This window comes from Musca domestica, unplaced genomic scaffold (genome assembly GCF_030504385.1).
Source record: "Musca domestica strain aabys unplaced genomic scaffold, Musca_domestica.polishedcontigs.V.1.1 12, whole genome shotgun sequence".
NCBI lineage: Eukaryota > Metazoa > Arthropoda > Insecta > Diptera > Muscidae > Musca > Musca domestica.
Genome location: NW_026712155.1, coordinates 11199687 through 11225690, shown reverse-complemented (window position 1 = coordinate 11225690; position 26004 = coordinate 11199687). Strand labels below are relative to the sequence as shown.

At 36.4% G+C, this 26004-nt stretch overlaps 4 protein-coding genes across 7 annotated transcripts in view; 2 read left to right on the top strand and 2 right to left on the bottom strand.

Moving 5' to 3' along the window:
- LOC101893248 (F-box/WD repeat-containing protein 11) overlaps positions 1-19122 on the top strand; it is a 28977-nt gene extending 9855 nt beyond the window's left edge. For both annotated transcript variants that reach the window (XM_059118214.1, XM_059118215.1), the window contains exons 3-8: positions 14002-14273; positions 14347-14526; positions 14586-15040; positions 15109-15298; positions 15380-15515; positions 17169-19122. In XM_059118214.1, the coding sequence (XP_058974197.1) occupies positions 14002-14273; positions 14347-14526; positions 14586-15040; positions 15109-15298; positions 15380-15515; positions 17169-17188 (1253 nt within the window). In that variant the 3' untranslated portion in view covers positions 17189-19122. The remainder of the gene's footprint in view (positions 1-14001; positions 14274-14346; positions 14527-14585; positions 15041-15108; positions 15299-15379; positions 15516-17168) is intronic.
- LOC131800651 (uncharacterized) lies at positions 2458-5278 on the bottom strand. Of its 2 annotated transcripts, none has more exons than XM_059118216.1 (2): positions 3033-5278; positions 2458-2647 (listed from the first exon to the last, which is right to left on the bottom strand). In XM_059118216.1, the coding sequence occupies exon 1, from the start codon at positions 3993-3995 to the stop codon at positions 3051-3053; it is 945 nt and encodes a 314-aa protein (XP_058974199.1). In that variant the 5' UTR covers positions 3996-5278; the 3' UTR covers positions 2458-2647; positions 3033-3050. The 2 variants fall into 2 exon arrangements, 1 of the variants encoding a protein (XP_058974199.1); XR_009341482.1 differs by having other exon boundaries at positions 2471-2647.
- Positions 19123-22046: 2924 nt separating the features above from the next.
- Positions 22047-23996, top strand: LOC101890363 (chromatin assembly factor 1 p55 subunit). 2 transcript variants are annotated; one of them, XM_005180709.4, is made up of 3 exons: positions 22047-22185; positions 22337-22518; positions 22586-23996. In XM_005180709.4, exons 2-3 carry the CDS (start codon positions 22497-22499, stop codon positions 23851-23853), a joined length of 1290 nt encoding a protein of 429 aa, XP_005180766.1. In that variant the 5' UTR covers positions 22047-22185; positions 22337-22496; the 3' UTR covers positions 23854-23996. The 2 variants fall into 2 exon arrangements, with proteins under 2 accessions (XP_005180766.1, XP_058974196.1); XM_059118213.1 differs by having other exon boundaries at positions 22337-22530.
- A 53-nt stretch (positions 23997-24049) lies between these two features.
- On the bottom strand, positions 24050-25989 carry LOC101893415 (protein arginine N-methyltransferase 1). Its single transcript, XM_005180727.4, has 5 exons — positions 25849-25989; positions 25424-25789; positions 25085-25368; positions 24836-25023; positions 24050-24772 (listed from the first exon to the last, which is right to left on the bottom strand). Exons 1-5 carry the CDS (start codon positions 25859-25861, stop codon positions 24079-24081), a joined length of 1545 nt encoding a protein of 514 aa, XP_005180784.1. The 5' UTR covers positions 25862-25989; the 3' UTR covers positions 24050-24078.
- Positions 25990-26004: the final 15 nt, after the last annotated feature.

Sequence of the window (26004 nt, the reverse complement as noted above, 5' to 3'; positions counted from 1 at the left end):
AGTTCGTTATGGTTTCTAGCTCTAGTGGCGGAACACTGCACATTTAGGTGCACGTGTTCGCATAGCCCCCATATAAGGGTAACTCCCGATATTCGATATTTTGATGACTTTTGACACATTTTTCAACGGATTTGTCCCAAAATTAGCATTTGAAGTTCGTAATTGGTTCTAACTCCGATGGAGGAACATTGTACATATACGTACCTCCCGATATTCGGTATTTTGCTGGTTTTTCTACGGATTTGTCTAAAAATTGGTATTTGTATAGTTCGTAATGGAGGGTATTAGAAGTTCGGCCCGGTCGGACTTAATGTCTTTTTAAAAGTCATATGTAAATTTGTCGCAATATAGCATTTCGGGTTCTCCATGGAGTAGAAGGTTCCTGGGCAAACCTTCTCCTAAAAGTTCATTTTCCCATTTTCCAACCAAATTCATAATCAAACCTATTGTTTCTTCTCAACAAAAGTTCATCGCCTATGTTTCTATCAATTTTCTGCTAAACCAAATATCTAATAAAAAGGAAGCTACGAATGAGAAAAGAAAGCAACATTACTTTTAGGTGGAAAACCAGTTTCATATTTATTTATTTTTTTTTTGGGACAATAAAGATGATGTTGGTAATTTACTGCCTACAATGAGGCTAGAAAATAAATTATAGGAAGTTTACGACGAGAGCATTAGTTTGCAAATGGAGGAAGCAAACGGTCCGGGTGCGTGTGTATGTATGCCATTGTAGTGTGCCTTTATTTGGTTTTAAATTTCTTTGTTGCTGATTTTAAATGAGGTCGGTCTCACTTTATTTCGGTTTCGACAACTTCTTTTCTGTTGTTCTCCAAAGGAATACAAATGTTTTTTTGCAAATGCATAGCTAAACTGTTGGTACGGATCCATCGCATGCATATGTACACAATTGGAATAAGTAATCCAAAGTGTGTGTTTTTTTAAGATGCTGTTTGTAGTTTCTATCTCCCAAAGAATTTCCATACATTTAAAATAACAAAAAAAGAAAACTGAAATGAAATGCATCGCAAATAAACAAAAAAAAAAAATGTCAACATCACCACCACCACCCTCGCCGCTGCTGACCGACACCGTCGTCAGTTGTAGTCGTTGTATCTCAACGTCACTCTGGATTAGTGTGTGCTGGATTGTTTGTTTTTAAAATTGGGTTAAACGTGATTTGATTTATATTTCATTGTTTGGGCCTTTCATTGATTTGAATTGTGGTGCTGTTTGTTGGACCCCCCCACGTATTCAGTAATTAATCTAGCGGATAGTCCAGTGAAAGGTGTGTGCTTTTGGACGACGACGATGACGACGATGATTCGTTTGTAATGGTGATCCTAACTCGACAATGTAATATAGAAGAAAACTGGGTACCTATACACATTTTGGAGAGAATGCAAATGAAAAATGCCGTGCAGATTGTGGTTGGATAGAGACTGCTAGAGAATCGTTTATGTCTACTCTAGATTCTTTAATAGTTTTTTATGGGTCTAATGATATAGAATGGGATATGACTGTCATTGTCCAAAATACTATGTCTTAGGAATGTATGCCCCCCGACTAGTGAAGTAATTAAAAAATTAAAATGCTGACCATGACTGCACCCCAAAAGGTTCGTCTCCTTAGTCCACTTTTGTCGTACCCTTTCCAACATTTCTGCCGGTAACTCATGAATGTTGTCCTCCAATGCGTCAATTGGAGCAGGCTCGTCTGTATAAGCATGCATTTTAACATAACACCACAAAAATTTGAATCTCACGATGAAGGCCGTCAATTGACCGACCCCGAACTAGAAAAAAATGTTTAAAGAAGCCTACTCTCAATAAGTCAATTGTTGCGCGTGCTGTGTTGCCTTGATATCATTTCACGGTAGCGATCACCATTCACAGTTACGTTGGGATTCGCAGCATCATTGAAGAAGCACGGTCAAGTGATGCCACCAGTCCCTATAATGTTACCTGGAATTAATTGTACCATGGAATAGCACTAATACAGTAAAAACTTTCTCCTCTTTATTTCAAAATATGTCTTGAAATGGCTAATTTTTAGTCTTTTTTTTTTTTGAGCATCCCCAAAACACCTTCGAAATAAAGTTCTGTGTACGTCCCTACACCACAGGCTATTACGTCTTTGTGCATTTGTTTATAATATAGAGAAGAAATCGAATTGGACCCGTAGTTCCTTTTTATGATCTGCATAGAATCACATTCTGAGTCGAATTATGTATGCCCGTCCTTCCGCCTGTCCATAATTTTTTTTTTCAACCTGTTTCTAGGCTTACCTTTTTTGCCTTTGAGCCTTTTGAAATAATAAGAAATTAGTTTTGTTTTTTATTTTGTGTTTTTATTTATTATTATTTAGATTTTTTCCCAGGGGTAATTGCAATATAGAGGTAACATTAGGTTTTAGGTTTTTGCAATTTATTTTATGTTTTCAATAGTTCATAAGTTTTATTTAGTTTATTTATTTTCGTACATTTTAACTCACTAGTTTCTAAGTTTCAATTCACTAGTTTTAAGTTAATATATTCTTAAATTAATTAGTTTGTAGGTTTTAGAATTCAAAACTTTCGTTGCATAATTTCACCTTCTTGTTGTACGTTGTTTGGCTCTTTATGTTGTAACTTCACTGTTTTATGTCTCTATTTTTTGTAAAAGTTGTGTTATTAGTCTTGTTATTTTGGGGTTTTGTATTTACACTTTCACTTGTCACTCGGGGGGGAAACTCGCGTTCGCGCTAAGAATTCGATGAGAACTGATTATTGCCAAATTTGCATCGTCACATCAAACCTGTTTTGGCTGTTGACGATGCTTAGTTATTAGAATTCAGCATTGGAATTTACCGGTGGCTGCATAAATGTATGTGTGTATGTGTATGTATTTACATTATTTACATCATTTTGTTATGATGCCATTTATGCGGCCGCCGGTAAATGCCCAACCAACAGTGTTGGGCAAATTAATAGCAATATTATGAACATTTTCTGGGCCCCGAATGACAAGTGTAAGTATTCATTTCTAATATACCATAAGGATCTTCGGTCTTCAGTTCCTCGGCATGTTCTTGATTGGCCCAGCAAACACGTAGCCCAGTTGTGTGTTGTAGGCCAGGACATCTCCAATTCCAGCTGCTGTACACCCATCTTTCCTTATGGCGGAGTACGTGTCCGCTCCCAGTTCCACATCGATCGGACTATTTCCTCTGAGATCAGGGTCAGCTAAGGCGTAGCTCGTGAAGCATCTAGTGGGGTCTTCTAGTATTGGGTCTGAGTAAATGCGTCTGGGCAGGTCTTCGATTATTAGCGCATTTACCTTCAGACGCCATGTAGAGTTTGTGCGGCGGGGCGAAACGGTGAAAGTGGTGAATCGCTCCCCTTTGTAGTTCCGCGACTGCAGACCCAAGCGACGGAAAGCTGCATAGGAAATCTTTGACATCGTCGCAGATTGGCTAATAATAGCTCGCAGCATACTAAAACCCTCCATGCCCTCGGCCGTTATGCGTACCATCGCTGTTGGTACAAAAACCAAATCCCATGCGAAGGCTGGGGTGGTGACGGCTTCTATATTCAGGGATACCTCATCCAATTGAGACGCCCCGTGCAAAAGGGTATGGTGCCGGTCGTTGCATCTCCGGCAACCAGTTAGAGACGGGCAGTCGGGGGCCAAATGACTTCTCGCCAGGCAATTTCGGCAATACCCCCGACGCTCCACGGTCTCATACCGCTGGAAGGGCGTCTGTCTGCGGAATCTCTCACAGGCACTGAGGGCATGGTCATCTTGGCAGAGCCCACATGAATATTGCCAGTAGCTTGGTCTTTCTTGGCGTTGGCGGGGTCTTGCGTCGGATCGGCTTCGTTGACGTCTTTCAGGGGATGTGGAACTGGGACGTATGGGTCTATTGGCGCTTCTTGCTGTTGGTCGGGCATTTGAGTTCGGGCTACGGCTGCTATCGTCTAGACGGCAGTCCTGGTTGGGCAAGTAAGCGGCCATATCTGAAAAGAAATTGAGGCGAGTACTAAATTCTTTTTTGAGTGGGAATCCGACTAGTCAGTCGGAAAACAATTTGACAATTTTTGTAATGGGTCTGCTAATGTTGCCACTTGCCGTCCGTATGTCTACAACCCTGGTATTTTGGTCACTACCTGGATACGTTTTTTCGATACGACCTAACTTCCATTCATGCGGAGCCAATCTATCATCTTTTACGACAACTAAATCTCCTTCTTTGATGTTCTCCTTTTCATATTTCCACTTAGTTCTTCTGTGAAGTTCGTGAAGATATTCTAATTTCCATCTGTTGCAAAAGTATTGTGAAATAACTTTGAGTCTTTTCCAACGATTGACTAAGCTTAAATCTGTATCTGAAATGTCTGGTTCAGCTGGGGTAAGAATAGGTGTTCCTATTAAGAAATGACCAGGTGTCAAAGGGGAAAGGTCGTTTGGGTCGTCGCTAGCAGGACTTAAGGGTCGTGAGTTAAGGCAGCCTTCAATTCTTGATAAAATAGTTGTAAATTCTTCAAAAGTGAAATTCATTTTTGGGATACTTTTTCGTAAATGAGTTTTAAATGATTTGACGCCAGCTTCCCACAAGCCGCCCATGTGCGGAGCACCAGGAGGAATAAATTTCCAAGTAAGATTTTGAGTGAAATTATTTTGAATTGTGCTATTTTGAATATTCTTCATGAAAGCTAGTCTATCTCGCTTTAATAGATCAACCGCTCCCACAAAGTTTGTTCCGTTGTCCGAAAATATACAAGACGGACAACCTCGCCGGCTAATAAACCTAGAAAAAGCGGCAAGAAAGGCATATGTCGACAAATCGCTTGTTGGTTCTAAATGTATAGCCTTAGTGGCGAAACAGACAAAAATGCAAACGTAGCCTTTTGTAATAAAGCAGGCTCTTCCTGAATAACTTTTAATGTTAAAGGGTCCTGCAAAATCTACCCCTGTGTTTGTAAAGGGTCGAGAAAGAAAAGTTCGTTCGGGTGGTAGCGACGCCATGATTTGAGTTTGGGTTTGTTTTTTGTGAATTAAGCAAATTCGACAATTTCGTATGGTTTGTTTGATTAGCGACTTGAGTCCGAATATCCAGAATTCGGACCTTAATACTCGGGTCATTAATTGATTACCCCCGTGTAAGGTAACCTTATGAGTGAATTCGACTAACAATTTGCTAAGTTTTGCGCCATGTGGTAATATTATTGGGTGACGTTCGCTATATGTAAGGGCTGGCGATTGTACCAATCGGCCATTTGCTCTAATAATACCCTTTGAGTCTAGAATAATAATAATACCCTTTGAGTCTAGAGGACTTGAAGGAGAAATTTGAGTCTTTTTCATAAGTGCGTTGTATTCGTCTGCATATACGAATTTTTGGGTACGAATTATACAAGATCGTTTTCCATCTTGGATTTCATCTGATGTAAGGTCGTTTGCTGAAGTGCGAAGGTGTTGTCTATTTACCCCAGAATTTTTCCAGAGTCTTAGAGCATATGCGTATGATCGATAAACCTTAGATAAAGAGGAGAAATGTTTTAAAGGGTCTTCCTTTTCTGCGAAAAGGGTCATGACTTTTGCCGTTTTGGCTTCCAAATTTGTGTCATTTGGGATTTCATACGATGGCCAACGGTCTTTTGGCATTCTGAGCCATTGAGGTCCCTGCCACCAGAGATCACTAGTCTTTAGCTCTGCGGGTGAACATCCACGGCTCGCAATATCAGCTGGATTATTTTCCGAATCAACATGTCTCCAATTTTCTTGTCCAACATTATCAGCAATTTCCGAGACTCTATTTCCAACAAATGTGCTCCAATGACAAGGAGGCTTTTTTAACCATGCTAATACGATGGTAGAGTCGGTCCAAAATTGTGTCGAATATTTTGATATCTGTAGGCTATTTACAATGGATTTAGCTAATTTTGATAGTAATACTGCCCCGCATAACTCGAGTCTGGGTATTGATAATTTTTTAATAGGAGCGACACGAGTTTTTGCTGCTAATAAGAATGTATGCGCCTTATGGTCAGTATTTTCCACCCGAATATAAAGAGTGGCTCCATATGCGCTTTCTGACGCGTCACAAAATCCATGAATCTCTACAGAACCATCTAGCGTGTATTGAATCCATCGAGGAACTCTCAGATATTCAATATCTTTGCTATTTTGGACGAAATTGTTCCAGTTCATCTGAGTTATTGGCTTCAATTGATCATCCCAGTCAATTTTGTCTAGCCAGATTTGTTGCATTATTAGCTTGGCTACAACAACCACCGGTGCCAGCCATCCACATGGGTCAAACAATTTGGCTATCGTTGATAAAACTTCTCGTTTTGAAGATACATTTTTATTTTCCATTGAAGGTGGTGTGAACGAAAAATAATCGCCTGAGATATTCCATCGAATTCCAAGGGTCTTAGTTGAAGCATCTTCGGAAATGTCTAGCCAATTGAGTGGTAGCAAATGTTCATGTGGAATATCTTGTATTATTTTGCGATCATTTGATGCCCATTTCATTAGTGTAAAACCAGCAGAGTCTAAAGCAGCAGTTAATTCCTTTCGAGCTTTTATTGATTCATCTTCAGTGTGGCCGCCAGCTAACACATCATCAACATACAAATTATTCAAAATTATATTTGCGGCTCTAGGGTACGATTCTTTGACATCTTCTGCTAGTTTAAGAAGAGTTCTCAATGCTAAATATGGTGCGCAGTTAACTCCAAATGTAACTGTCAGCAGCTCATAATCCTCTACTGGGTTTTCCGGAGACTTTCTAAAGAGAATTCTTTGATATTTTGTTTGATTTGGATCCAAAAGTATTTGGCGATACATCTGTGTTATATCTGCATTGAAGGCATACTTGAAAAATCTCCATTTTAAAATTTGCAATACTAAATCCTGTTGAAGAATGGGTCCAGGAAATAGTATGTCATTGAGACTTGTTTTGTTTGATGAAGGACAAGATGCGTTAAATACGACTCTTAACTTCGTTGTGAGTCGATCGGGTTTTATCACAGCGTGATGTGGTAGATAATAATTTGGCATTTTATCTATTTCATTCGGATTGACTTTCCTCATATGACCGAGTTCTAAGTATTCAAGTATTGAAGCATCATATTGTTCTTTGATCTCTGGTGTTTTCATAAGTTTTTTCTCCATTCTGTAGAATTGAGCTAGGGCGATGTTTCTGGAATTCCCCAATTCCTCGCATTTTTTGAATGGGAGAGTCACCACATATCTTCCATCCTTGTTCCGTATTGTTGTTTCAATGAAGTTTTGTTCACAAAATTGGTCTTCTTCTGACCGTAAAACTTTTTTAGGGGTCTCTTCCACCTCCCAAAAACGTGTAAGTACTTTCTCTATTGAAGTTGTGTTTAAAAGTGAAATTTGTTTTCGTTGAAGGATGCTTCCTGGTATGGGTCCTCCAACTATCCATCCAAATTTGGTTTTTTGTGTTAAAATTGATCCAAATGTTTTCATTGGAGTTCCAATTGTGAATATTAATGGTCCTATGTCCATTCCAATAAGTAAATCGATTGGTTGACTAACGTAAAATTTCGGGTCAGCCAGTTCTAATGCTGTTACATCTCGAAGTTGTGAATCATCTAAGTTCTGTGGTGGTAGATTTGAAGGTAAGTTCTTTAAAACTGGAGCCCAGACTTCCAGTTTAAAGCTAGGGTCGTATTTGGATCTCATTGTAAACAAGCAAGATTTTGTTGAAGTCTCAGAAACAAATTGACTTAAGCCAGTGACATGAACTAAGTTGTTCCGTGTAGGTAACTTCAAAAAGTTTTTCATCTTTTCCGAAATAAAGGTGGATTGTGATCCTGAGTCTATTAGAGCTCGGGCATCGTAAAGTTGTCCTTTGGTTTCAATTTGTACTATTGCTGTGAAAAGTAGCGTTCCTCCAGATTGTCGCTCACTAATTTGCTTATCTTGGAGGGTCAAAGTAGTAATAGTAGTTGGTTCTAGGTTTGTAGTGGACTGTATTTGATTTGTAAGAGCGGCAGCACTAGTACTAGGTCGTGCTTCCACTCGAGCTAGGTATGAGTTAGTTGTTTGGGTTTCCGTTCCCTTGTGTAACAAAGTATTGTGTTTCATAGTACAAATACGGCAGCCAAAGCGACTTTTGCAATCCTTTACTCCGTGATTTGATGACAAGCAATTGTAGCATAAGTGTGAAGTTTTCACGATGTGAATTCTGTCATTCACACTCTTTTTCAAAAATTCGCTGCAATCTCTTATGAAATGATTTGATTTGCAGACTTGACAAGTTTGAGTATTTTTCGGCTTATTTTGTTGAGGTAATATTACATTAGTAGGTCTTCCTCCAAAGTTGTTTGTATTTTTTGAGACATTTGTTTGAAATGTTTTCAAAAATCTAGGCGTGTGATTGTTAGTTGGTTTTTGTTGAGCGAATTTCGATGTAGAAGGCTTTATGTTACCAACTGATTCCAAAGTTTTGAATTTGTTTGTTAAGAAAGCGTCAAACTGTTCCCATTTTGGAATTTGTTTACAATCGCTTAATGAGTTCTCGAATTCTTCTAAAAAGCCTCTAGGTAATTTTGTTGAACAAATGTATATTAAAATCGGATCCCATCCTTTAACATCAACATCAAGCATCCCCAGTGTCTGAATGCTGCTATTAACAGTGCGTTGTAGTTTTTGTATAGTGTGACTTGATTCAGTAGAAACTCCAGGTAGATTAAAAAGTGTCTTGATTTCTTCATTAATTTGCATTCGTTTATTCTCGTAACGATCTGTGAGATTTTTCCATGCTAATGTAAATCCATCATTAGTTAGTGGGACATGTGAAATAATTTCTCTAGCTTCTCCTGCTGTCTTCTGCGTTAAATGGAATAATTTTTCGACATTGCTTAATTTTGAGTTGTTAATGTAAATTGCCGAAAATAGATCTCTGAAAGTCGGCCATTCTCTATAACCACCTTTAAATGTGTCTGTATCGCATGGAGGTAGCCGCGATACGTTTGTGAAATCCACTTCCCTTCCTTGTTGTGACATCTCTGACTCTCTTTTCATTTTTTCCTGTGTCTTTTCATCCAAAAGATTTTGAATTTGTCCATTTATTGAACTCAGCGCTTTTTTGTACGATCCCATGGTATCCATATAGTGCTTCCTCAGTTTATTTTTATCGATCGGCTTTCCTTCCTCTTCTGGAACATAATCCCGACAGTCTATGTAGGCTCTCTTGACCTGGTCCCATGCAGAGTCCAACTCAATTCGTGTTGTTTCCAAAGTATGTACCGTGTCATCAGGTTTGGTTATTGAAAAAATTGAAATATAATCCAGAAGATCGTTGACGCAATTTGTGAATTTATCGCTTAAAGTTTTATCCATTTTGAAAACTGAGCGTTAACCTTTACGAAATTTTGTTGGTTTACAAAAAAGAAAAGTTGCCCAATGAAAAGGACTAACTTGGTTTAGAATTTAAACTTTTATCCAAATTTTGATTTTTTAAAATGAGGATAAGTTTTTTTTTTCCAATATTGGTCGACGAAAACGATCCTATTTTATTGGTTTGAGTCAAATTATATTTCGTTCCTTTCAATAATCAAAAGTTTTTAAAACAGAAGTGTTTAAACGAGAATTGCAAATTACCAGAGATGTTTTTTCCAAAAAAAAAACGAGAGTCTAATTTGATTGTCAACGAGAAGTTGAAAATCCCAAAAAAAAAAATTCAGAGAATCCAAAAAAATTTCAACGAAGTAAAAATGTGTGTTGGGTTGTCGAAAAAAATTTTAAAATTTTTTAGTTAAAATCACTTAATATCCTATGAAAGGAGGATTTTATTTTATAACCAATAACTTTGATTATTGCTTGTGAAAATTTGTCTGATTCAACAAATTTTCTAAATTCGCCAAATTTTTTCGATAAAATTCGCAACGAGAATTAGAGAAAATTATGTATGTATAAATCCAAATATTTCAGAAGAAATATTTCAAACAAATAATTTGGGTCAAAAATCCAAAAATTTGAGCAAAAATTTCCAAAAAATTTGATTTGGGTCAAGGTCCAAATATTTCAGCGGAAAATTTTATGTCCCAGCAAAATATTTCAAAAGAAAATAATTTGGGTCAAAATCCAAATATTTTCAGCATAAATTTCAAGAATTGCAGAAAAATTGAAGAAATTGCAAAAAAATTTAAGAAATTGCAAAAAAAATCCAAGGAAGAAATTTTTCCCAAAAAGTCGTGTAATGTGTCACAAAATCAAAAAAGTATACCAGCAAAATATTTCTGCGAAAAATGCAAGAAATTAATTTTGGGTCACAGAAAAAATTTTAAGCTCCTTAGAGCAATAAATATTGTGCTAAATGGGAAAAAAGGTTAAAATTAGAATAAAAATAAAAAATTGTAAATATATGGGATCGATTTTATGTCTGTCCACCAGACTCCGATATAAAATTTGTTCTCCAAAATTTTAAATAAATTTGTAGTTTAAGTTTCTCATGTATGTCTGTCCACCAGACGCTTGCTTTTTTTTTCCAAAAAATGTTTCAAAAAAAAATTAGGTTATTTTTCGTCTGTCCACCAGACGCTATTTTTTAAACGGGGTTTATTTACTCGTTTATGTATTCGGATGACGCCAAAATTTTCCAAAAAATATGGCGACTATATATTACAAGTGACGCTTTGTTTCAAAAGTTGTATATAAAATTGTTGTAATATGGCGTTTATATGCTTTCTTGGTGACGCCAACTTTCCAAAGTTAAAAGCTTATGTGTTTGTGTCAATATGGCGCTTATGTATTCGCCTGAACTCCACGTTCATAAAATTCCAGAATTTTTAGTATATATATATTTGGATATGGCTGAAAATTCCCGTTTTTTCAGAAAAGAATATGTCTGCCTGTTTTTCCCGGGTCAAAAGCCAACTGTCCGTCCAGGAAAATGGCTCAAAATTGGTAAATTTTCAGTCACTGTGTCAGAGTTGGCAACTAGCAGCTTTGAATATGGGTCAAAGTGTTATTGCAAATTATGGGAATATGCGGGTCAATGCAAATATTGAAGATTTGCTTGCTCCCGAAATGCCCTTTTGTGTCAAAAAAGAAAATTTCACGAGTACTCACTTTGATGTTGGGTTTTGGGTCTCGGTTGTTGTTGTTGTGCTGCGTGTGTCCGTCCTACTGCTGGCTCCAAAATTCTCCGTGTTGTGGTTGTTTCGCAATTTTCCTTTGCCACTGCTTTTTTCCACTGAATATTGTCTCTTTTGTGTCACTGTGTATTGTCTTCTTTGTATAAAAAAAATTTAATGTCACTTATTATTTTGTAAAATTTTTTGAGAATTGTATATTTTTTAAAATTAAAGAAAAAAATTAATTTTTCTAAAATTTTAAAAAATTTTATTATTTTTGTTGCACTGTGTATAGTCTCTTTTCGTTGCACTGTTCACTGTCTATTTTTTTTATTAATTGTTTTGTTTTTCAATATTTAACAATTTATTTTTCCTTTTTTGACTTTTTTGTTCTTTGCACTTATTTTTGCACCCACTGTATATTTCACTGTTCTTTTTTTTTTCACTGTTCTTTTTTTTTTCACTGTTCTTTTGTCCGTCCACTCACAAGTTTTTTTTCGTTTTTAATAATTTAAAAAACTTCACTTTTTTAATCCGGCTCTGGAGGACCAAATGTTTCTAGGCTTACCTTTTTTGCCTTTGAGCCTTTTGAAATAATAAGAAATTAGTTTTGTTTTTTATTTTGTGTTTTTATTTATTATTATTTAGATTTTTTCCCAGGGGTAATTGCAATATAGAGGTAACATTAGGTTTTAGGTTTTTGCAATTTATTTTATGTTTTCAATAGTTCATAAGTTTTATTTAGTTTATTTATTTTCGTACATTTTAACTCACTAGTTTCTAAGTTTCAATTCACTAGTTTTAAGTTAATATATTCTTAAATTAATTAGTTTGTAGGTTTTAGAATTCAAAACTTTCGTTGCATAATTTCACCTTCTTGTTGTACGTTGTTTGGCTCTTTATGTTGTAACTTCACTGTTTTATGTCTCTATTTTTTGTAAAAGTTGTGTTATTAGTCTTGTTATTTTGGGGTTTTGTATTTACACTTTCACTTGTCACTCGGGGGGGAAACTCGCGTTCGCGCTAAGAATTCGATGAGAACTGATTATTGCCAAATTTGCATCGTCACATCAAACCTGTTTTGGCTGTTGACGATGCTTAGTTATTAGAATTCAGCATTGGAATTTACCGGTGGCTGCATAAATGTATGTGTGTATGTGTATGTATTTACATTATTTACATCATTTTGTTATGATGCCATTTATGCGGCCGCCGGTAAATGCCCAACCAACAGTGTTGGGCAAATTAATAGCAATATTATGAACACAACCTATCAAGCATTTAAAGCCCTATCAAGATGAAACTTTGCACAGAACATTTGTTTGGTCCAAGGACAAACCCCATTGAAATTGGAGATAATCGGTCAAAATATACCCTCCACCTTCCCATATATAGGGTGAGATAAAAAATGCCACAATTTTTACTTTTTTTTTTTAATTTTATTGAATGTCCGAAATAGCATCAAAAATGTCGGAAATAGCATCAAAAATGTAGGAAATAGCATCAAATTTTAGAATAAGTTTAGATTTGTTTGAATTGGTATTCTTTGGCATAAATTATGGCCTTCAAACGGCCCATGAAACCTTCACACGCTGTCCGAATGTTGCTCTGTGGTATTTTGGCCCATTGCCGGCGAAGTGCTTGCTTGAGGTGATCGACACTTTGGTATTATTTGGTGCCAACCTTGCTTTCCAAAATACTCCAGACACAATAGTCCAGCGGATTGGTATCCGGAGATTTTGGAGGCCATTGTGCGTGCACTGGAAATGAAGCGAGGAACCTAATTTTGCAACCATTCTTGGATGGCGCGTGCTGATTGCGATGGTGCTGAGTCCTGTTGAATGTCCAAGGTCTGCGGCCAAAATGTTTGCGTACCCAAGGCTTTAATACACCCTCCAGAATATTTTCGCGATAATATTCGACATATATTCTGATGCCACGGTCGATTAATACGAGCGGAGAGCAACCATCGGCTGTTATGGCGGCCCTCACCATCACCATGGCCGGCGCTTGAGTCCTGGTGGCCAACCGAAGGTGCACATTCAGCATCAGCTGACCTCTTTGGGAAGTAAACACGATCATTGTGTTTGTTTACAAACTGCTGGTCAACGAATGTTTTCTCATCGGAGAAAACTAAATTCGGCAGTTCACCACTTTCGGCCAAGCGAAGCAACTCTTTTGAGTCTATTTTCTTTCTGTTGCGTTGTAAGTTCTTGTTCTTTTTGGAATTTCAATGGCTTTACCACGAGCTTATTTTTCAATATTTGCCGAATGGTATATTGGGATATATTCTGTTCAGCTCACGAGCCAATTTTCGGCCACTGCGACGCGGGTTTCGATCAAATCGCTTCGCATCATTACTTTTTGAACCATTTCTGCTGATGTTGCTGTTTTCTTCCGTCCACTTCCTTGACGTGGGGCTACGCTACCAGTATCACGCTAACGAGCGTTGGTACAAGACAAACGATTTATTCACATTTAAATGCTGGAGTGCTCTAACGATAGCCACTTGTGGTTTTCCAGCCAAATATAAAGAAATCACAGTATCACGCTTAAATTCCATTACGAATAACTTTTTTTTCTGGAAAATTTTCCCCAAAATACCCTTGTAAACAGTATAATGAGCTGTCAATGGAATAATTTTAACAGCCGTCGGACGAGTGCCTTGGAAATGACAGCAGTCTGAAGTTGGTTGCAGTTTTTTTATCTCACCCTGTATATACCTTCTCTAGCCATATGGCTGTGGCTATAAAAATCTATTTCCAATTCTAGAAGGACAAAGGAGAACTAAAATGACCCCCCTTCTATTTCACCTTCTTCCAACGTAAAATTTTATAAATTTCTTTCAACTATTTATTTTAACTTTACTAAACGTATATTCATTTTATTTATTTTTTAATTTATAGAAAAAGGTTTGGATCACATTGGCGAAAATATTCTATCGTATTTGGATGCTGATTCCTTGAAGGCGGCTGAATTGGTTTGCAAAGAATGGCTTCGTGTCATATCGGAAGGTATGCTATGGAAGAAATTGATTGAACGCAAGGTTCGCACCGATTCCCTATGGCGTGGATTGGCCGAACGCCGTGGATGGATTCAGTATCTGTTCAAGCCACGTCCTGGTACTATACACAGACCACACTCTTTTTATCGGGCATTATTTCCTAAAATTATGAATGTAAGTAAACAAAAAGAAAATGCCATAGAAACTTGTTATTTGAAAAAGAAATCATTTATCTCCACCTCCGCAGGACATTGAAAGTATTGAAAACAATTGGAGAACTGGCCGTCACATGTTACGTCGCATCAATTGTCGTTCGGAGAATTCAAAAGGTGTTTATTGCTTACAGTACGATGATGTTAAAATAGTATCTGGTCTTCGTGATAACACTATTAAAATATGGGATCGTACGGATTTGCAGTGTGTTAAGGTAGGTTCAGAAATGAATTGTAAAGGGTGATAATTTATTCTATATTTGACTTTTTGCAGACTCTAACCGGGCACACTGGCAGTGTTCTATGCCTACAATATGATGACAAAGTCATTATCAGCGGTTCATCCGATTCAACGGTACGCGTCTGGGACGTCAATACCGGTGAAATGGTCAATACACTTATTCACCACTGCGAAGCCGTTCTACATTTACGTTTCAATAATGGCATGATGGTTACCTGCTCTAAAGATCGTTCCATTGCCGTTTGGGACATGACCTCGCCCAGCGAAATAACACTGCGTCGTGTTTTGGTGGGTCATCGTGCCGCTGTCAATGTTGTTGATTTTGATGAGAAGTATATTGTATCAGCAAGTGGTGATCGTACAATTAAAGTGTGGTCGACATCCAGTTGTGAGTTTGTCCGAACATTGAATGGCCATAAGCGTGGTATTGCCTGTCTACAATACAGAGATCGTTTGGTGGTCAGTGGAAGTTCAGATAATTCGATAAGGTAAGTTTGCGATTGTTGTTGTTTTTTGGAAGATTTCAAATGGTGTACTTTTTTATCTTTTTTTGTAGACTCTGGGATATTGAATGCGGTGCTTGCCTACGCGTGCTTGAGGGCCACGAAGAACTGGTCCGTTGCATACGTTTCGATTCAAAGCGCATTGTAAGCGGAGCTTACGATGGCAAAATCAAAGTTTGGGATTTAGTAGCAGCCTTGGATCCAAGAGCTCAATCAAATTCGTTATGTTTAAATACTTTGGTGGTAGGTATTAAGAGAATATTTATATATTTTTTGGGAAAATAAAATAACATTTTTTAAAATCCTTCTTTTTTTGAAATATAGGAGCACACTGGTCGTGTTTTCCGCCTGCAGTTTGATGAGTTCCAAATTGTCAGCAGCTCACATGATGATACAATATTGATATGGGATTTTCTGAATTTCACACCAAATGAAAATGCAACAGTTCGCACACCTTCACGTAAGTATAGTTTTTAAAAAATGAATTTACAAACTTATGATGTACACTTTGGACACTTGGTATAAAAGTTTTCCACAACATTTGGGTCTACGACCTGGAACGATGGGAGGGGTGGTCTCCTAGTACAGTGTTCACTCTACAGGGTGTGATAAAAAACTGCAACAAAGTCAAACGCCATATTTTTTTTTAATTTTATTGAATGAATGCAAAAAATGTCGGAAATAGCATCAAAATTTAGAATATATTTAGATTTGTTCGAATTGGTCACCTTTGGCACGAATTATTACCTTCAAACGGCCAATGAAACCGTCTGCTGTATTTTGGCCCATTCCCGGCAAAGCGCTTGCTGGAGGTGATCGACATTTTGGCATTTTTAGTGCCACCAAAAAACTCCAGACACACTAGTCCAACGGATTGATATCCGGAGATTTTAGTGGCCATTTTGCGCTGAAAATAAAGCGAGGTACCTCATTTTATGACCATTTTTGGGTGGCGCTTGCTGCGTGCGATGGTGCTGAGTCCTGTTGGAATGTCCAAGGTCTGCGGCCAAAATGTTTGTGTGCCCAAGGCTTTAATACACCATCCAGAATATTTTCGCGATAATATTCGGCATTTATTCTGATACCACGGTCGATTAATACGAGCTTTTGTCCGCTTGTAAACAAGATATTGAGCTGTCACAGGAATAATTTTAACAGCTGTCGGACGAGTGGCCTAGAAATGACAGCAGTCTGAAATTGGTTGCAGTTTTGTTCATCTCACCCTGTACATCCGTCCATGACTTCTGAGACCGCTTTAGAGTGCATACTATTCAGTCCCGCTTGATAGGTCTGTCCCTTTCCTTATGTGCCTGGGCGGAGGTTGCCTATCCACCAGATAGTAATTCGGATGACTCTGTCTGTAACACACAAGCAGGTATTGCATGGACAACGTTTTATTATGCTGTCGCACCGGTAAAACCTTCCCTTTTCATGTAGGTAGTCGATAGGTGTCAAGAGGAGGCACCCTCTTGCGGTTCTAAGGGCGGCATTCTGGCAGGACTGAATATTTTTCACTGCGTAGCACTAACGTTCAGGGACCACACCGGAGCCGCATAGTTGTACCTTGTTCTTCTGTTTATGCTAAGTGCTTGCCATCTAAGTCTGCTATTCGCAGAGGCGCCCAGGTATCAGCCAGGAATATTCTGAATAATATTACCAGGAATATTCTAAAATTGCTGTTTTCCAGCTTGTAAAAGCGAGTTGAGTTCCTCATATTAGACTCTTTTATGTTTTATCCAATCCTCTCTGCTAGATTCCAGGATCTCAGCCATATGGCTAGAGAAGGGTATATATCATTGGCGAATTTCATGTTTCAAAAGAATGGCCAGACATAATCTTTACCGGGGGTTTTTGCAGAAGATGTTCCTTCTTTTTCTGGGTTATCGAGTTCTTGCTGGAGATGGTCCTTCCTTCCTTTTTCACAAGTTCTGATGTAGTTTTTAAGAAACTTCCTCAATCTTCTGCATCATATTCCATTGTAAAATCTATTATTTATCTAGTTTGGATGATTTGAATTCGCCACACATTTTCAAACAAATTTCTAGCTCTTATTCCAACCCCTATGATACCTTCCATATCAATAATTCAATAACTTTTATTTATTCCATTTCAGCCGCTCTCATGGAACATTAACATTATTTACATGATCAGATGCATCTACATGATGGTAACTAATAATGGAGTAAAACGAATTAACCAATTGTGTTTTTATTTCAAAAGGCACCATTGTAAATTACGAAAGAAAAAAATAAAATGTATTCCGTTTCAGTTGTGCAGCCGATCTCTAATTATTAACAAAACAAAAAAAGATTTAAAAAAGAAACTCACTTGAAAATCATAAAAGTTGGTTCAATTAGAAGAGAAGAGTGTAAACAATGATGAAACAACAACCCCCCCTCCCCAACACATTAATATGTTTAGATCACTAAGGCATTACGAAGATAATAAAAAGAGTGGTACAAATCACAAAAATATTTACGATCAGCATCCTCATTTCAAGTAAAACATCAAATTAAACCAACCATTTAATTAAGTATTTGATATGTCTACAATTAATTTGTTTTAAATTATTGAATTGATTTACGATTCCCAAATTATTATCAAAATGTACAGCCTTTATTTATTATCTTCGTACTAAAACACTCAACATAACTGCAATTATATAATTTATACTCTCCTCCTCCTGCTCCTCCACCTTCATTTCTCCCATAAAAATTCAAATAAAGTTATCCAATGAATTGGGAAGAAGGGTATCTCAATTCGAATTGTAATTAAAAAAATTTTAAAATTTTGTTAAATTTCTAAAACTACATATGTTTGTTTGAAAAGAAGAAAAATACGTAAACATTGCACATTGCAAAAGTGGCTGGCATCTCATATTAACGTAAAATTCAGAATTTCCCCCTTTGCCTACTTTCTCCTACTTCCCTACTTGAGGGCAATATATACAGATAAAAAAAAATAAAATATAAAAAATCCATTATGAAAATAATACTATATATTATAAATAAAACAATATTGAAGAACTTGAAACAAAAATACAAATAAAAACAAATTGTTTGAATGATTATAAAATGAATGACCCCAGAAGATTATTTACACACAGATCAAATAAGAGTTATTACAAAATTGATTGATTACTTGAAATATATAAACGAATGCAATATTTGAAAAGTGTAATGTAAGAATAGTTTTCAGCCTTTTATTTTGAAAACAATTTGCTTTTTTATTAAAAATCATAAATTTGTTTTATATTTGTGTTAATAAATACCTACACCGGATGTTACCATTCACTAGAGCATGATATCTATCTGTCTATCTATCCATTGGGAGGACGATATATATTTCAACTCGATTTTAAAATTGCAATAAACAAATTTGAGGTTTAAATTATAACCGAATGTAATCTAAACAATACAGGGCTGGAAGTATGGTTCTGCATATTATTGTTGCTTAATTACTGCCAACATAAAGGGTATCGATAAAATGTTGGAATACTACATTCAAAGGTCCTTGGCGAATAGAGCGAAACCAGGAAATGTCCCAAACTTCTATACCTTTTTGCTAGCACAAGAGCAAAGATTCTCTCTTGGACCGTCGTGACACAACAAGGAATAGCGACCTAAGGTTAACATATTTACAATAAAGATCCATGGTAGAAGAATATAGGTAGATGCATCAACGCTTGGGAACATTGATGCGTCAAAATTTTTCAATGTTTCTTCAAAAATAAGTAGGTTTGTATATGTTTTTCTATACAAGATTGGAGATTGTTATGATATGCATTTTTTAACAATTTTTACAAATTTATATAAATTTTCATTCAAAAATTTCAATTCCAAAATTGCTTTGACAGTTCATTGTCCCAGCAGCTTTGTCGATGCGACTACCTATATTCTTCTACCATGAAAAGAACAATTATCATTGAATGCGGCGGAGGAATCGTTTGTTTTATATGTGCATCCATTAAAAACAACAAAAAATACTAGCATCAACATATATGTGTAAATGTATTAATAATCTGCAAAACAAAAATTGCCTAAAAATTAGCAAAAAAAAAACGAAAATTATTTGCGCTTGTGTTTCATTTTTTCACTCCACCCATTTTTTTGGATTTATATATTCTCATTTTTTTTTTCAAAAATATTAAGTTTAGACAAATTTTTTATAATACTGTTTTGTTTGCTTAAAAACAAATCTGCTCTGATGATGACTTGCCATTTTGGCATTTTAGATAAATTGGTTCAATAAATTAAAAATAAAAATTATATTTGCATATTATAATATATATTAATTTATAGCTGTAGTTGTATACTATAAACGTGTGTATTTGTGCAAACGAATATATCAATTTTTAAACAATTTTATTTTATTATTTTTTTATTTGTTATTCGAAATAAAGACAAATATGATTATTTTTAAAATTTATAAAAATGAGAACGAAAGAAATAATAAAGTTAGTATTTAGTTTTAAATTTCATGTGTGTTTTCATTGTTAAGGATGTGCAATACGAAGGGGAGTTGGGGGAGGGTTTAAAAGCTAGCACCTACAGGGTGAGAAGAAAAAACTGCAACCAGCCACTCGTCAGACAGGTATTAAAATTATGCCAGTGACAGCACATTATATTGTTTACAAGCGTACAAAAGCATTTTGATGAGAACTTTCCAGAAAAAAGGTATTTGTGATGGCATCCCAGCTTGATAGTGTGATTTCTTTATATTTGGCTCTAAAATCATAAGTGGCTATCGTTAGAGCACTCCAGCATTTAAATGTGAATAAATCTTTTGTGTCTCGTGATACTGGTAACAACAGCAACATCAGCAGAAATGGTTCGAAATGTATAGAACCGACATGATCGAAACCCGCGTCACAGTGGCCGAAAAATGGCTCGTAATATTTCCATTCAAATATTGAAAAATGAGCTCGGGGTAAAGCCATTAAAATTCCAAAAAGTGCAAAAACTTACACCGCAACAGAAAGAAAAAAGAGCTAAAGTGTTGCTTCGCTTGGTGGAAAGTGGTGAACTGCCGAATTTGGTTTTCTCCGATGAGAAAACATTCATTGACCAGCAGTTTGTAAACAAACAAAATGATCGTGTTTACTTGCCAAAGAGATCATCTGAAAATGTACATCTTCAGTTGGCCAACAGAACTCAAGCGCTGACCATGGTAATGGTGTGGGCCGAGCCGTCATAACAGCCGATGGTCGCCCTCCGCTCGTATTAATCGACCGTGGCATCAGAATAAATACCGAATATTATCGCGAAAATATTCTGGAGGGTGTATTAAAGCCTTGGGCACGCCAACAGGACTTTGCAGCATCGCACTCAGCACGCGCCACCCAAGAATGGTTACAAAATGAGGTTCCTCGCTTCATTTCCAGTGCACAATGGCCACCAAAATCTCCGGATACCAATCCACTGGACTATTGTGTCTGGAGTATTTTGGAAAGCAAGGTTAGCACTAAAAAATACCAAAGTGTCGATCACCTCAAGCAAGCGCTTCGCCGGGAATGGACCAAAATACCGAAGAGCAACATTCGAGCAGCGTGTGACGGTTTCATTGGCCGTTTGAAGGCCATAATTCGTGAAAAAGGTGACCAATTCGAACAAATCTAAACTTGTTCTAAAATTTGATGCTATTTTCGACATTTTTTGCTTTAATTCAATATAATTTTAAAAAAATGTAAAAAGTATGGCCTTTGACTTTGTTGTAGTTTTTTTATCTCGCCCTGTATTGAAAATTGCTTCTTTTGGATAGATGGGTAAGGGGAAAGAAAATGGAAAACGGCGATTCCTTTTTATTTTTATGCTCCAGAACTTCAAGAATGTAATAATTTTTACTACGATAAACGATTTTCCCTTTATAATATCAAAAAAGTGTTCAAAAATGAACGATATAAATTACTCATGAAATTACCAAATAAGTAAACTCGCCTTGTATCCGGAGTAAAGGCAAATTCAAAAAAAAAAAATAAATAAAAAAGGTGCAAGTAAACTCTGAAAATATGAAATGATTTTTTATACAAATTTTCAATTGACATATCTGTCCTTTCTAAAAATTGTCATTTTACATTAACAACAATTGAGTCCAGAAGAATACAGACTACAGGTAGAAGCATCAACGCTTTGGAGCATTGATATGTCAAAAATTTAAATGTTTTTTCAAATATAAGTAGAAATTTATATGTTTACTTATACTACGTAATTCGGAGTTTATTATAATTAATTTTTCAATAATTTTTACAAATTCAAATAATTTTTCATTCCAATTCCAAATTTTTTTTGACAGTTCATTGTCCCAGCAGCTGTGTCGAAGCGTCTACCTATATTTTTCTACCAAGTGTCATTCCAAAATTAACATGCGTATAACAGGGTGACACAGTTAGCTCAGCTGTTCTCTTCTTTTTTAATTTCAATTCTGGTTTAATTAAAATGTTTTTTTTTAACATTTAAACTTAAAAATTATGAAACTCTATTTGCTATTTTATTATTTTTTTATTGTATTTTGTAAAAATTGTTGAAAAATACATATTATATCAACCTCCGATTTGCGTCATATAATAAAACATGTAAAAATCTACTTATTTTTGACAAAACATTTTGAAAATTTTGACATATCAATGTTCCCAAGCGTTGATACATCTACCTATTTTCTTCTACCATGTTAGTTCCTCTACAAATCAAGTGGGATATTGTCCATATTCATACTTATCCTACCTGCAGTAAATTATACTTTTACGCAAAATTCAACCATTCGATAATCAAATCTCTCTAAAAGGCGTGAAAATGACAAAATATTTGTTTGGAAATAAATCTCAATTTATTTGCAGCGGTACGCCCACATTTGAGGAAGAACTACAAAATATAATGCATTTTACAATTGTTTTGTTCCAGAACTGCAGAACTTAAAACTTTTTACTACCATAACAGATTTTGTCCTTTATGATATCCAAGCATATTTCCCTTGTTGTTTAGTACTGGCCAGTACTGGCATTTAGTCCGATAATATCGATAGAAACAGCAATCAATCGAAACACCAAATTTCTTCAATACAAACCATCGATACTATCGATTTGGCCATCGATTGTTTGCCAACCATACATCGCAATTATTTTGCACATTTTTCCGGTAAAGTTATTTATTTTATTGCACACTTCAAACAGAACGAATATTATCGTAGTGTGGAGCAAACGTTTTGTTGAATATTATTTAAACATTTTATATCATTAACTAGTTTTAATCGTTTCGATTTTCCCTGTGTTGTACTTTTAAAAAATAGTCGAGACAGTTTGTGAAGTTTGTCGGTAGCTGCGATTGTGTATACTTGCCTGCCTGCGAAGAAGCATTGTTTTGGCGGGAGCCCTTGTTTGTTGCTTGGCTTCATCATCCTGTAAATAATTTGTTGCTGCATTTTTCTTGTTTTGCGAAGGTTTTGAATAATGGTGGATCGTAGCGACAATGGTAAGATAAAAAGTGTGTTATTTTTTTCTATTTGTTGCAAAATATTTATATTACAATTGATAAATAGCGGAATCGTTCGATGATGCTGTCGAAGAGCGCGTCATCAATGAGGAGTATAAGATTTGGAAGAAGAATACACCATTCCTTTACGATTTGGTAATGACTCATGCTCTGGAATGGCCGTCGTTGACAGCACAATGGTTACCTGATGTGACCAAACAGGAGGGAAAAGATTATTCAGTTCATCGTCTCATTTTGGGTACGCATACGTCGGATGAACAAAATCATTTGTTAATAGCAAGTGTGCAGCTGCCCAGTGAAGATGCTCAGTTTGATGGCTCACACTATGACAATGAAAAGGGTGAATTTGGCGGGTTTGGTTCAGTATGTGGAAAGATAGAAATTGAAATTAAAATCAATCATGAAGGTGAGGTGAACAGAGCCAGATATATGCCGCAAAACGCTTGCGTTATTGCCACCAAAACACCCTCAAGTGATGTTTTGGTATTCGATTACACGAAACATCCAAGTAAGCCAGAACCCTCAGGTGAATGCCAGCCTGATTTGCGTCTAAGAGGCCATCAGAAAGAAGGCTATGGTTTGTCCTGGAATCCCAACTTGAATGGTTATCTTTTGTCGGCTTCTGATGATCATACCATCTGCTTGTGGGACATCAATGCAACGCCAAAAGAACATCGTGTCATTGATGCCAAGAATATATTTACTGGTCACACCGCCGTCGTTGAGGATGTGGCTTGGCATTTGTTGCACGAATCGTTGTTCGGTTCAGTTGCTGACGACCAAAAACTTATGATTTGGGATACACGCAACAACAATACATCAAAGCCATCGCACACCGTTGATGCCCATACCGCTGAAGTTAATTGTCTTAGCTTCAATCCATATTCTGAATTTATATTGGCGACTGGCTCGGCTGATAAAACTGTTGCTTTATGGGATCTCCGCAATCTAAAATTGAAATTACATTCCTTTGAATCTCATAAAGATGAAATTTTCCAAGTACAATGGTCGCCCCATAATGAAACTATCTTGGCTTCATCGGGAACTGATCGTCGTCTGCATGTCTGGGATCTCTCCAAAATCGGTGAAGAACAAAGTGCTGAAGACGCAGAGGATGGTCCCCCCGAGCTGTTGTTCATACATGGTGGTCATACGGCAAAGATATCAGATTTTTCATGGAATCCCAATGAGCCATGGATCATATGTTCTGTATCCGAAGATAATATTATGCAAGTTTGGCAAATGGCTGAGAATGTTTACAATGATGAAGAGCCAGAAATACCAGCCTCTGAATTGGAAGGAGGAGCCGTATAATTTCACTCTGGCGATAACGAGCTATTTTGAAAATCGCTCTGGCGAAAGCATGTGGTTATAAACTCGATTTGTAGAGTATTTTTTGTATTGAAATGTCTATGCAGCAGCAAATTTACACACAATAAATTATTTTAATCTTTAAATTTTTGTTTTTTTAAATTTTCTGGGTATATTGGGTAAAAATAAAAAGCTCCTATTATTTGTGTATACACAACTTTATTTAACTTAGTCGAGATAGTATGTATATTTCTTATTAAATATATCTATACTAATGTCCAGTGACCTTGCAGCCTTCAGACTGCGCTTACATTTTATTGTACCACGAATTACATCACCCTCCTTGACCGCTTGTGGTTGTTCTATAAAGAAAACCACTTGCTTCCAATGTGTTGGGGTTGAGTTGGGCGAAGTACTAAACATCACCGGTTCGGGCAACTCGAAGTAATTATCAAAATATCCCACCAAAGAGGATATACTTCCGTCCTTAACACATTTGAGTTCAAAATTATAATCAAAATTAGAATAATTTAGATTGACAGTCATTAAATTCAAATCGGCAATACAATTCGATTCCGTTAGTATGTGCTTTGGATCAACAACATCAATAAGAGGTTCATGCATAACCTCTTTTCTCATTGTGGACATGTCCAACCCGTAGACATCATTCCAAAATGTAACATGCTGTTTGAACAATGCATCATTGCCATAGCCAACAATTGACATTGTGCAGCGATTTGGTAAAAGTATGCCATTTTCCTTTAAGTGGTTATCTCGGGCGTAAATAACGCTATCCAACATTCCCTCGAAAAGGAGAAAGTAGCCCATCCACTCTGAAACAATTATGTCAAATTTCTCAATGGGCAAATTTGTTTCTTCCAAGCGGCCTTTAACCAGGGTGACGTTTTCTATATTGTTTTTCCTAAAAAGATATATCAAAAAATCTATGTAAAAACTGCACTCTTTTAAGATAACAGAATCCTACTTAACAATATCCATGGCATTGTATATGATGCTTGAATTGTCAATGCCCACAACCTTCTCGGCTCCAGCTTGGGAGGCGAATATCGACAGGACTGACGTGCCACACCCAACATCGAGCACAAGTTTTCCCTTAACATAGTCCTTATTCTTCATTAGGGCATCACGATAGCTGGAGGTTCTCACGGTATCCTAGAGGTTTTTGGAGTAATTTTTAAATTGAAGAAAATAAAAATCCTAATCTGTTACTTACCGAAAGCATTTCATGATGTATACCAAAATGGGCATAACTGTCAAAATAACTTTCATCAGCCTTAACCGGTACGGAAGAAACACATCGTACTTTTGGATCCTTGGTACTATTATCTTTTTCTAAGAGTCGATGAAAGCCCTGTCGAAGAGTAGCCATATCTTTGGCAGCCTGTTCCAATTGATCTTGTTGTATTTTAATTTGCTCTTGCAAAGAGTGCACCAATAAATTTACATCCTTTTCTTTGGTACAGCTAGGTGCTCCCTCTGATGGCAGGGCTTCGTAATCTGTAGTTAAAAATGCCTATTAATTGCAATAACAAAATAACTTCAAAGCACTTACCATAGGTCAGCCATGGCTCATAATCTTTGGGTTTTAGATACTTTTCATCATTCCAAAAAGCTTCGGTGGCTGAATTGAGTTTTTCAACGGTTACACCCTCCTCTTGACGTATGTAATTTATTAGTTTTAAAAATGAATACTGATCCATATTGAATTTAGTCTTCATTTGACTAAAATTTATGCCATGTTGCTTGGTGATGTGTTCCAGGGCCAAATCAACAGATTTTAAAACTTCCGTACAGAATAGGCATGTGGTGGGTTCAGCATCATCCATTGATTCTTCTTCGGAGTCGTCGTCATCCGTAAAATCTGAATCATCTTCAATTGCACCATTTTTAACGGCCTCTGATTCCAATGATGGCATATCTGCGAAAAGCAGCAAATTTAAAATTTGTATTCCATTTATATTTTTTGCACATATTTACCTTCATGCTCCATTTTTTTAAATACTAAAATTGAGTAAAATACTTTATAAACAATTTAAATGCAAGACGCACGTGTGGAAGTCTGTCCAATTGGGAAATGGATAGTAAACAAAACATGTCTCTCTTGTCAAAATCATGCCGCAATCGATAAAGCAG

Coding starts and splice junctions, on each gene's coding strand:
- LOC131800651 (XM_059118216.1), bottom strand. CDS start 3,995: ATGGCCGCTTACTTGCCCAACCAGGACTGCCGTCTAGACGATAGCAGC.
- LOC101890363 (XM_059118213.1), top strand. CDS start 22,497: ATGGTGGATCGTAGCGACAATGGTAAGATAAAAA. Junction 22,531..22,585: donor CGACAATGGTAAGATAAAAA/GTGTGTTATTTT, acceptor ATTGATAAATAG/CGGAATCGTTCGATGATGCT.
- LOC101893415 (XM_005180727.4), bottom strand. Junction 25,024..25,084: donor TACATCATGAAATGCTTTCG/GTAAGTAACAGA, acceptor AAAAACCTCTAG/GATACCGTGAGAACCTCCAG. Junction 24,773..24,835: donor AATGCCATGGATATTGTTAA/GTAGGATTCTGT, acceptor ATATCTTTTTAG/GAAAAACAATATAGAAAACG.